Source organism: Nicotiana sylvestris, chromosome 2 (genome assembly GCF_000393655.2).
Source record: "Nicotiana sylvestris chromosome 2, ASM39365v2, whole genome shotgun sequence".
Classification (NCBI taxonomy): domain Eukaryota; kingdom Viridiplantae; phylum Streptophyta; class Magnoliopsida; order Solanales; family Solanaceae; genus Nicotiana; species Nicotiana sylvestris.
The window spans coordinates 96,137,931-96,150,920 of NC_091058.1; the positions used below are offsets into that span (position 1 = coordinate 96,137,931).

Genomic DNA, 12,990 nt, shown 5'->3' on the forward strand with positions numbered 1-12,990 from the left:
AAATTTCCATTTTCTCAACTAAAGGTCCGATTTATACCAAATGAACTCCGATCCTTACCAAATTTCACAGATTTGACATAATTATTATTTTAAACATGTACCGAGCTTCGGAACTAAAATACGGGCCCAATACTATCAAGAACACGCATTATCTCATTTCAAAAAGCCTTTATATTTTTCAGCAAATAATTTTCTTTAAAAATTCTTTTCTCGGGCTTGGTACCTCGGAATTCGATTCCGGAAATACGCCTAAGTCCCATATTTTACTACGGGACCGTCAAATCATGAGTCCGGATCCGTTTTCCAAGAATGTTGAACAAAGTCAACTTTAACCAATTTTAAAAGCCAATTTCATTATTTTTCTAAAATTTTACAGAAAGCTTTCCGAAAATGCGCCCGGACTGCGCACGCAAATCGATGTGAGACAAAAAGAGGTTTTCAAGGCCTTGAAACACAGTTTTGACTTCTAAAACAAGAGATGACCTTTAGGGTCATCACATTCTCTACCTCTAAAACAACCGTTCGTACTCGGACAGACATAGAAAAGTGCCTGAGTCGGTGAAAAGATAAGGATAACGGCTCTGCATATGGGACTCGAACTCCCAGGTCGCTGCCTCAACAGGCTGACCTCTCCACGGCATACGAACTGAAGGGAAATTCTTCGATCTCAACTGACGAACCTGCCGATCTTGAATAGCTACCGTCTCCTCCTCATAGGTCAAATCCTTGTCCAACTGGACACTGCTGAAGTCTAACACGTGGGATGGATTGTCGTGATACTTCCGAAGAAAAGACACATGAAACACAGGGTGCACAACTGATAAACTCGGCGACAACCCAAGTCTGTAAACCACCTCTCCCACTCGATCAAGAATCTCAAAAAGACCAATGAAACTAGGGCTTAGCTTGCCTTTCTTCCCAAATCTCATCACGCCCTTCATGGGCGACACCCGAAGCAACACTTGCTCTCCGGCCATGAATGCCACATCATGAACCTTGCGGTCGGCATAACTCTTTTGCCTGGACTGAGTTGTAGGAAGCCTATCCTGAATGATCTTAACCTTGTCCAAGGCATCCTGAACTAAATCTGTACCCAACAACCGAGCCTCTCCCAGATCAAACCATCCAACCGGCGACCGACACCGCCTACCATATAATGCCTTATAGGGAGCTATCTGGATGCTCGACTGGCAACTGTTGTTGTAGGCAAACTTTGCTAATGGCAAGAACTAATCTCACGAACCTCCAAAGTCAATAACACATGCTCGGAGCATATCCTCCAAAATCTGAATAGTACGCTCGGACTGTCTGTCTGTCTAAGGATGAAATGTTATGCTCAACTTGACCCGAGTACCCAACTCACGCTAAATTGCCCTCCAAAAATACGAGGTAAACTACGTACCTCGGTCAGAAATAATGGACATGGGCACACCATGAAGACGAACAATCTCATGTATATATATCTCTGTCAGCCGCTCCGAATAATAGGAAACTGCCACAGGAATGAAATGTGCTAACTTAGTTAGCCTATCAACAATAACCCATACCGCATCGAGCTTCCTTTGAGTCCGTGGGAGTCCAACAATGGAGTCCATAGTGATACGCTACCACTTTCACTCAGGAATCTCAATCTTCTGAAATGAACCACCATGTCTATGATGCTCGTACTTTACCTGCTGACAATTCAAACACCGAGCTACATAAGCAACAACATCCCTCTTCATCCTCCTCCACCAATAATGCTGGCGCATATCCTGATACATCTTAGCGGCGCCCGGATGAATAGAATACCGGGAACTATGGGCCTCCTCTAGAATCAACTCACGAAGTCCATCCACATTAGGCACACAAATACGACCCTGCATCCTCAAAACTCCATCATCTCTAACTGTAACCTGATTGGCACCCCTGTGTCGCACCGTGTCTCTAAGGACAAGCAAATGAGCATCATCATACTGCCGATCTCGGATACGCTCAAATAATGAAGAACAAGCGTTTGTGCAAGCTAGCACACGGCTGGGCTTCGAAACATCCAACCTCATGAACTGATTAGCTAAATCCTGAACATCCAAAGCAAGCGGTCTCTCACCGACCGGAATATACGCAAGGCTGCCCCTACTAGCCAACTTCCTACTCAAAGCATCGGCCACTACATTGGCCTTCCCCGAATGGTACAAGATGGTAATATCATAGTCTTTCAATAGCTCCAACCACCTCCTCTGCCTCACATTTAGCTTCTTCTGCTTGAACAAGTATTGCAAATTCTTGTGATCCGTGAACACCTCACATGACACGCCATATAAATAATGCCTCCATATCTTCAGTGCATGAACAATGGCTGCTAGCTCTAAATCATGAATTGGATAATTCTTCTTGTGGATCTTCAATTGTCGCGAAGCATATGCAATAACCTTGCCATTCTACATAAACCCCGCACTAAGTCCAATACGAGATGCATCGCAATACACTGTATATGGCCCTGAACCTGTAGGCAACACCAACACTGGTGCCGTAGTCAAAGCTGTCTTGAGCTTCTGAAAGCTCGCCTCATACTCGTCCGACCACCTGAACTGGGCACCCTTCTAGGTCAGTCTGGTCATCGGGGCTGCAATAGATGAAAACCACTCCACAAACCGGCGGTAATAGCCCACCAAACCCAAGAAACTCTGGATCTCTGTAGCTGATGTGGATATAGGCAAGTCCTTGACTGCCACAATCTTCTTAGGATCCACCTGAATACCCTCTACTGATACAACATGACCCAAGAATGCAACTGAACTCAACCAAAACTCGCATTTCGAAAACTTAGCATATGACTAACTATCCCTCAAAGTCTGGAAAACGACCCGAATATGCTACTCATCATCCTCCCAGCTGCGGTAATAGATCAAAATATCATCAATGAAAACAATCACAAAGGAATCCAAATAAGGCTTGAACACTCGGTTCATCAAATCCATAAAAGTTGTTGGGGCATTTGTCAACCCAAATGACATCACTAAGAACTCATAATGCCCATACCAAGTGCGAAAAGCTGTCTTAGGGACATCAGATTCCCTAATCCTCAACTGATGGTAGCTAGATCTCAAATCAATCTTTGAAAACACTTTGGCACCCTGAAGCTGATCAAACAAATCATCAATCCTCGGCAGCATATACTTATTCTTGATTATGACCTTGTTCAACTGTCGATAATCTATATACATCCTCATCGATCCATCCTTCTTCTTAACAAACAACACTGGCGCAACCAAAGGCGAGATATTAGGTCTAATAAAGCCTTTATCAAGCAGGTCCTGCAACTGTTCTTTCAATTCTTTCAACTCTAGCAGGGCCATACGATACGGTGGAATAGAAATGGGCTGAGTGCCCGGAGCCAAATCAATGCAAAAGTCAATATCCCTGTTGGGTGGTATCCCCGGCGGGTCTGAAGGAAATACCTCTGGAAAGTCACGAACAACGGGCCCAGAATCCATAGAACGAACCTCAGCACTAGAATTACGAACATACGCAAAATAAGCCAAGCACTCTTTTTCAGCCATACGCCGAGCCTTTATATAAGAAACAACCCTACTGACAGAATAACTGGGAGTCCCTCTCCACTCTAATCAAGGAAAATTCAGCAAGGCTAAGGTCACAGTCTTGGCATGATAGTCCAATACATCATGATAAGGGGATAACCAGTCCATCCCTAAAATGACATCGAAGTCTACCATATCAAGAAGTAGGAGATTTACACGGGTCTCAAGACCCCCAATAATAACCACACACGAGCGATAGACTCGATCTACAATAATAGAATCACCCACCATTGTAGACACATATACAGGTGCACTCAAAGAATCACGAGGCATAACCAGATAAAGGGAAAAATAAGATGACACATAGGAATATAGACCCCGGATCAAATAGAACTGAGGCATCTCTACTGCAAACTGAAACCGTACCTATGATAACTACATTGGAGGCCTCGGCCTCAGGTTTGGTTGGGATAGCATAACATCGAGGTTGGGCCCTACCACTCTGAACTACATCCCGAGGACGGCCTCCTGTTGGCTGGCCTATACCTCTACCTGCATGACCTCTACCTCTAACGGCCTGACCTCTACCTCTAATACCTCGACCCCTACCTCTAGCTAGCTAAACGGGCGGTGGAACACTCGGTGCCTGAACCATGGCAGGGGAACCCTGATGCTAAGAACTGCTCGGTGCTCAAGGGAAAATTTAGCAATATGCCTCGTATCGCCACAAGTATAACAATCCCCCGGCTACTGGGACTGCTGACCCTGACGGACTGAGTAACCACCCGGAAAACTCTAGAGCGACGGTGCACTGATACGAGCTGGTGGTGCTCTGTAGGGCAATTGATCACAATACTATATATGAGAACCACGGCTACCTGGAGCACCGTGAGAAGCCTGAAGTGCTGAATGAAACAGTCTGGGAGAATGGCCCCTACCAAATGAATCCCTGCCTCTAGATGAGGCACCACTGAACCTTCCCGAATGACGAGGCCTCTTGTCAAACCCTTGACCACTCCCCTGTGATAGAACCATCTCAACTCCTTGGCCACATTGGCCGCATCCTGAAAAGAAATCTTGCTCCCTGTCTCCTTAGCCATCTACAATCGAATCGGATGAGCGAGTCCCTCAATGAACCTCCTCACCCTCTCTCTCTCAGTGGGAAGTATGATAAGAGCATGACAGGACAAGGAAATGAATCTGGTCTCGTACTGAGTGACAGTCATAGAACCCTGCTGGAGGCGCTCAAACTGCCTCCGATAGTCTTCCCTCTGAGTGATCGGTAGAAACTTCTCCAGAAATAGCTAAGAGAATTGATCCCAAGTCAAAGCCGGTGACCCAGCTGGTCTAGCCAAGCAAAAATCTCTCCACCAAGTCTTGGCGGAACCTGACAGACGAAAAGCAACGAAGTCGACCCCATTGGTCTTCAGTATCCCCACATTCCGAAGAACCTCGTGACAGCTGTCCAAATAGTCTTGGGGGTCCTCTAAAGATGTACCACGATAAGTAGTAGTGAAGAGCTTGGTGAACCTGTCCAATCTCCACAATGCATCAACAGACATAACTGCTCTATCACCGATTTGAGCCACAACACCTGGCTGAACTACCCCAACTGGCTGAGCTACTGGAGTCTGAAACTGGGGAGCCATCTGCTCCGGAGTGCGAGTAGCGAGAGTCTGTGCTCCTCCCCAAGCCTGAGAGACGGCTGGTTCTACGGGAAGTAAGCTTGCCTGGGCGACACTCTCCATAAGGCCCACTAGACGGACCAGAGCATACTGGAGTACCGGGGTAGCGATGAACCCCTCTGGAACCTGAGCTGGCCCTGCTGGAACGGTCTAGGCTGGAGCCTCCTCCTCAAACTCTACTTGAGGCTCCGCCGCTGGTGCTGTTGCTCTGGGCTGAGCCTTGCCCCTACCTCGGCCTCTAGCATGACCTCGTCCTCTGCCCCTCGTAAGAGCTGCCATTGGGGGCTCGGGCTGCTGATCAGCGGATAAAGAAGCACTTCTCGCTATCTGCGAAAGAACAGAATAGAAGTTCAATTAGCATTGAGAAGTCAAATCGCACGACAGAAAAGAATAGATGTGAAATTTTCCTAAACTCTGTAGTCTCTGGGATAAGCACAAACGTCTCTGTACCGATCCCTCAGACTCTACCTAGCTTGTTTGTGAATTGTGAGACCTAAGCAACCTAGAGCTCTGATACCAACTTGTCACGATCCGGATTTCCTACCCTCGCGAGTCGTGATGGCACCTACTCGTGAAAACTAAGCAAGCCGACTATTAAGGTTCTATACATTAACATTCAACCCAAATAGTTATGAATAGTAAATATAGCTAAACAAATGAAAAGTATGGAAGAGTTAAAATAAATCCAAATACTTCATCACATGTCTACCCACGAATCTGGTGTCATAAATTCACGAACGACTAAGATCTTTACTACAAATACAAGTCTTGAAAGAAAAGTACAATTGTTCTCGGAATGAAAGAGACGGTAGAAAAGCTAAACTGGGAAGGGAGACTTTAGGCTCTGCGGACGCCAGTAGATCTACCTTGGTCTCCCTGGACTGAAGGCAGCTACCTCAGCTACTCATCGGATTCGATACCAAAATCTGCACAAAAGAGTGCAGAGTGTAGTATCAGTACAACTGACCCCATGTACTGAATAAGTATCGAGCCTAACCTCGGCGAAGTAGTGATGAGGCTAGGACACGACAATCACATATACCTATGCAGATAAACCATATATAGACAGAAACATAATAACAGAAATCAACAGAATAAGGTGGGAAGGGGACATGCTGCGGGGAATATCAGAGTCTAACAATAAGCCAATAAAGAAGCATCAATAAAGGAATATAATGAACATCATATCTAAATCAACAAAATAATGAAACGGTAACAGGTGCACGGCATCACCCTTCGTGTTTTTACTCTTGTCCTCACCATATGAAACAACATAAACGGTACGACATTACCCTTCGTGCATTACCTCATATAATCATGGCACGACATCACTCTTCATGCATTATTCCTCACAATATCGGCACGGCATCACCCTTCGTGCATTAACTCTCAAATCATGGCACGGCATCACCCTTCGTGCATTATCACTCATAATATCGGCATGGCATCACCCTTTGTGCATTACACTTACTCACAATATCATGCACGGCATCACCCTTCGTGCTTTACACTATTCCTCAGCCAAACAATAGAAACAATACGTCCCGGCAAGGGAATCAACAATATCAACAATAACATCCCGGCAAGGGAATCAACAATAATATTCCGGCAAGGGATTCAGCTATAACCAATCTTGTTTTCAACAATTACTTTACTAAAATGAAACTCAACTTGTGCCAATTCTCAACAATAATCAATTACCAAGAAACTTTCATAAGCTTTGTTCAACATTAATAATCATCAAATTGAGCATGATCGATACATAATAGAGTCACAAAATAATGATATAAGACTCACGGTCATGCTTGACACCAACGTATAGATACTCGTCACCACACCTATACGTCGCACTCGATACTAACACATAGCAAATAGACCACAACTCCTATTCCCTCAAGCTAAGGTTACGTCAAACACTTACGTCGATTCCACGGACAAGATTAAGCCTCAACTACTGCTTTACCTCTCGGTTCCACTTCCAGTTCACTTGTATCTAGCCACAATTTACTTAATAACATTAATAAATGCTAAATAAACGAATTCTAATGCAAGAAAATAGATTTCTCATTTTTTTTCCCAAAGTAAAAAATCGACCTCGGCCCACTTGGTCAAAACCCGAAGTTCGAACCAAAACCCGATCACCCGTTCACTCACGAACTCAAATATATAATTAGTTTTGAAATCAGACATCAAATCGAGGTCCAAATCCCCAAAATTTGAAAATTCTAACTTCTACCCAAAAACACCCAATTTTCCATGAAAAATCCTAGATTTTGAAGTAAAATCATGTAAAAGATGTTATAGGTTGAAGAAAATAAGTTAGAAATCGTTTACCTATGATTTGAGGAAGAACTCTCTTCAAGAAAATCGCCTATGGGAGTTTAGGGTTTGAAAAGTTGTAAAAATGAAGAAGAATCCCATCAAAAATCCCACTTATCAGGTACAGATGTCGCAATTGCGACCAGAGGTTCGCAATTGCGAGCCCTTTAGAATCATGCTACCTTCGCATTTGCGAATGATATGTCGCATTTACGAATGATATGTCGCATTTGCGACAGAGGGCCATCGCAATTCTCAGCCAGGCTTCGCATTTGCGATGAGGGCCTGCCGAGGCTGGGTTCGCAATTGCGACACATGGGTCGCATTTCCCAAACCTGACCACTTCGCATTTGCGAAGCCTAATCTCGCAATTGCGAGATTAGAAGCCTGTTACACAGCTGCAACATACCAACAATCTCTCTAAGTCCAAATTCACTCCATGGCCTATCCAAAACTCACTCGAGCCCTCGGGGCTCCAAACCAATCATGCATGCAAGTCTAAAAACATCATACAGACTTGTACGTGCGATCAAATCATCAAAATAACATCAACAACTACGAATTAAACCTCAAATTCATGAAATTACTCAAGAACTTTGAAATTTCCATTTTCTCAACTAAAGGTCCGATTTATACCAAATGAACTCGATCCTTACCAAATTTCACAGATTCGACTTAATTATTATTTTAAACCAATACCGGGCTCCGAAACCAAAATACGGGCCCGATACCATCAAGAGCACGCATCATTTCATTTTAAAAAGCCTTTATATTTTCATGAAAATAATTTCTTTTAAAAATCTTTTCTCGGGCTTGGGACCTCGAAATTTGATTATGGGCATACGCCCAAGTCCCATATTTTACTACGAACCCTATGGGACCGTCAAATCACGGGCGTTTTCCAAGAATGTTGACTAAAGTCAACTTTAACCTATTTTAAAGGCCAATTTTATTATTTTTCTAAAATTTCACATAAAAGCTTTCCGGAAATGTGCCCGGACTGCGCACGCAAATCGAGGTGAGACAAAAAGAGGTTTTCAAGGTCTCGGAATACAGTTTTGACTTCTAAAACAAGAGATGACCTTTAGGGTCATCACATCTTGTATCTTTTCTTCCCTAAGATGAATTATTTCCGGTTGTGGTCCTACAACTAAATGCAAGCAGTTCTAGAGACAGAAATGTATATTTTTAGTTGTTTCAAAAAAAAAAAATAGTTGACACACACTACATATATATATATATATATATATATATATATATATATATATATATATATATTTCGACTAAAGAATATGCTTCTTCCATTCCAGTTTATGTGAACTTATTTCTTGTTCAAAAAGAATGACCCTTTCTAAATATGGAAACAATTTAGCTTAAACTTTTAATTCTACATTTAATGAGAAACTTTTATAACCACACAAATACTCTGGACCCCTTTTTGACTTGTTTAGAACCACAAATTTCAAAAATCTTATTTTTTTAAAAATTTATGCCCAGTCAAATAGGTTTACAAATTGGAATGGAGGGAGTAATTAATTTGAGCCGATCGGCCAGTTTTATATTTTGCCAAACTAGTCAAAACTAGAGTGGTCTTGGACGCGTAGTGAGTTAATCTGTTTGTTGGTTTCATTTACGAATGATGGTGTTTTAAGTCATAAATTAACGATAACTTATTAAATTGAAAACAAAATTTCTATACGAATCTGAAACAAAATTCAAGTTAAGATGTTAATATGAAAGTGTATTTCAAGAAATATTTTACAAACTAGTGAATTTCTTCGCGCTTTCGCAATCATAAGAGACCCAAATAACTTTTTTGATATCCGAATTTTAGAAATGTACATTAATCATCAAATCTAAGTATATTGGACTTGAACTTTTTAATCTATTTTCACCATATAAAGTTATATTTTCTCTAATTTTATATTACTGGGGTTCATTGTCTTTCGAAGATAGTTAATATTTTTTTTAATAACATTTATAAGTGAAATTCACCCTTTCCTTGTCTTACCTTTTCTTCCTTATTTCTTTTAACTCCAGGATTTGCAGAAGCCATAAACAACAGAATCAATTAGGCATGTTCCATTTCATTTCTTACCTTTTTTTTTTTTTTGTTAAAAGGGGATATTTATATAACTACTAATCTAGAAAGTACATTACAAAGTAGTGCCAGTGTCGGGTACTGTAATTCCCCCATTAGAGCGATGTTTTGAGATACAATATCAATATTACATGCTAAAAAATTCCTAACAACTTCAGTGCCTAGGATATCTTTCCAAAATATATTATTTATAAAATCGGAGGAACTGCTCGTAAGCTGGATCTTCCCAAAAAACTTGGCTTTGCTACCTCTTTTGCTATAGCGTCTGCCACCTTATTACTCTTCTTCTTTCGTTATTTTTCGTTTCTTTCATTAATTTTTCTTTTCCTTCCTTTTTCCTCCTTATTTTCTTTTCCTTTCTTTCCTTCCTCTTTCTTTGTGCAAAATGGCAATATTTTTCGGCTCTTTCATGGTATAGTGTAGTTATTTTCTATTATTTCTTCTCCTTTTCTATTTTTTCTGTGCACCGCAAATTTTGAGTTTATAAACTCTAAATTCTAAAAAATATAGCTTGTTGGGTTCTGCATAAATTATTTCTATATATTAAATAATTTTTTAACACAAATAAAGTTTTGAGACAAAACTATTGGATTCTGCCAGAACCTTTAGACCGAAGGCTAACTCCGCCGCCGTATGTTCCCCTCCTATCAGTACTATTTAATCAACCAGACAAACCCAAATAGGTTGCAGTATTAGAAAATCATCTCTTTTTTCTGTTATATAAATTTTCCTGCCAATTGTAATTTCGGCATCTTTTTTCTATAAATTCGATTAAGAGATTGTAGTACTTTATGATTTTTTTCTCTATTTAGTTTCCTCAACTTCTAGTAAAAAATAGGGTAAAATTTTCCTTGTACATATTTGTATCTGCTCGGTGACATCTCTAAAATAAAATTACCCTTACCCAAGTATTCCATCGTTTAAAAGAAAATATACAAAAAAAAAAAAAAATCAAAAGACAACTATCTTAATCAAGAAAGAACCTTCTCTATCTTGCACTAATAACCCCACATTCTCGTCGTGAATATTAAATTGATGGACTCCATATTCTCGTGAATGAAAGATCAATCTGCTCCTCATTTCTTCTTTAAAATAAAATTTATCCTTCTATCCTGTACAAATATCCCATGACACAAAAGAAGGATGATAAAAATGATCTCTATACTTCTTAACCTTCGTTGGTTAACTGTAATACCTTAAAAGTGAATATTAATATTTTTTTCGTAGTACGAAAAAACGTTCAAAGAATATGGTTCATCCTCAAAAATGGTAAGTTGTCCTCTCTGTTGAGGAGAAGCAGTTAATAACGCTCATTTTCTAGGGAAAAAAGTGGAAGCAAATAATTATGCTATTAATAACGTAATATCTTGTTGAATTAAAATTTTAAGAAGGTTTTTTTGAAATTGCAAACCATATTGATACATAGTCAACTCACCCTACGGATTTTCCTAATATTTTGAAATAATAACTTTAGCTCACAAAGTAATTACATTGACTCATGTTAAGTGAAATATGTTTTTGAAAAATATACGACATATAAAGAAGACTCATATGGCAAAAATATAAAGATATTATTAGAAGAAAATAGGTGTAAGTATTAATCGTAACCAATGAATAGGTGTAAGTTTGTTTGTTAGAAATGTATTTAATACAACTTTAGTTTGTTATGCGTTCCCAAACAATTATTCTAGAGGGAAAAGGTATCACAACACTCCAAAAATAACACCAGAAAAGAACTTGATAGGTTCATAATTCATTTTAAACAAAGTACCAAGCGATATAGGTTAGTACCACCCTCATTACCATCACTACCTGAGTTTTCGCAACACCACCATAACCATATCTGTAAATTTATTAGTATAAGAACCAAACCGTCCATATTGACATATCAGAAAGACAACACGAAAAAGAAGAAGAATAGCAACATAAATCGACTTGTATGAAATGGGTTTCTTTTAATTTTTGTTTTCATCTGGAATGTGAGCAAAACACGTGAAGCATACAAAGTGATGAGAGTGAGAGAGATTAGCAAGAAAAAGTGTGATGGTTGGTGATTCGGAAGATTGTAATATATTAGGACGGCGGAATAAGAAGAGTTGCGCATTACCTTCCCATTGATTAGGCAGAACCGTTTTTATATTAAACATTGATTAGGCAGGACCGTTTTTATATTAAATGTTGCAACGGTTCCAGAATTTTTTGGAACAACATGACCTTTGACCTTTGAGAACAAATTGTAATTAGAAAACATAAATAAGAAACAATGGGAAAAAGTTCAAAAAAAACCAGGAAAAAAATAAATATGAAAGCTCGCTATACAGGTATGCCACATCATATATATATATTCCTCTCACAAATTTTAACTCTTATAAATTTCTTTTTTTTTCCTTTCAAAAATTACATTTATCCAAATACAAGTGAACTTGCAAAAAATCACCCCCCCCCCCCCCAAACCCAACAACTTTAACTTATACTTGTTTAACGGGCAGGGTTGACCCGTTTCCGAACCGGTCCAGACCGGTTGTAACTCGGACCGGCACGGACCGGTAGTTAGGGTGGGAGGGATTAGGGGGGTTGGTCCGTTTAAAAAAAAATCGGTTAACCAAACCGGTCAAAGCCGGTCAACAAAAACTACTTTTGACCGGGTAACCGGCGCAGCCCGGACTGGTTCAACAACTATAAATCTGAATTTTTATTTTTTTAAAGTGATATAACGGTTGGCAATGGTCAACTTCAATTTGGCCGTTGCCAAACGGGTTGATTGCAAAAATAGCTCTTTTTGGGCATTTTTTTAAAAATAATACTTTTAGTACTTACTAATTTAGCCCTTTGAAAAACTATTAATACATCTCCCCCTCCCCCTCTTCTTCATTTCTTCACTCATCTCTTATTTCTCAAACTTACATTCTCAATTATCATTCTCTCATTCTTCACCTAAATTGCAATCAACTATTTGGCTCTCATTTTTTTATTTGGAATTTAATTTATTGTATTATTTATTATTTGATGTTTGAATAATTGAACTTCAAACTTTGAATAATTGATATTTCTCATGGTAACACTGGAGGTGCGAAATCATCAAGTGTTCAATTTATTGCCGAATTCGGTGCACTCCCTCCAACTCTTTCTCTTATTTACTATATTATTTACATATTTAATTTTTCCTAGTAGTTAAATTTCACAATATGCTTAATGCTGCAAAAAGAGTTTGTAATAAGGTTGTTAATCGGGGTAATGGGAGAAATAGAAAAAGAGGTACTACTTCAACATCTGGTAGTAATTTAAATGACTCTACACATGTTTCTGAAACATCAACTGATAATAATATAGATTATGAACAAATACAGTAAGATTTCGGTATAGA

General features: G+C 39.8%; 1 protein-coding gene across 1 annotated transcript; it reads right to left on the reverse strand.

Annotated features, from left to right (window-relative positions):
* Nucleotides 1-509: 509 nt before the first annotated feature.
* LOC138885274 (uncharacterized) lies at nt 510-3,338 on the reverse strand. Its single transcript, XM_070166207.1, has 3 exons — nt 3,177-3,338; nt 1,896-2,420; nt 510-1,046 (listed from the first exon to the last, which is right to left on the reverse strand). The coding sequence occupies exons 1-3, from the start codon at nt 3,336-3,338 to the stop codon at nt 510-512; spliced, it is 1,224 nt and encodes a 407-aa protein (XP_070022308.1).
* Nucleotides 3,339-12,990: the final 9,652 nt, after the last annotated feature.

What these genes read in the sequence shown, in the direction of transcription:
- LOC138885274 (XM_070166207.1), bottom strand. Translation starts at nt 3,338, where the DNA reads ATGGCCCTGCTAGAGTTGAAAGAATTGAAAGAACAGTTGCAGGACCTG. An exon ending in ATTATCGACAGTTGAACAAG is followed by an intron (nt 2,421 to 3,176) that starts GTCATAATCAAG and finishes GGGTTTATGTAG; the next exon opens with AATGGCAAGGTTATTGCATA. An exon ending in GACACAGGGGTGCCAATCAG is followed by an intron (nt 1,047 to 1,895) that starts GTTACAGTTAGA and finishes AAGATCATTCAG; the next exon opens with GATAGGCTTCCTACAACTCA.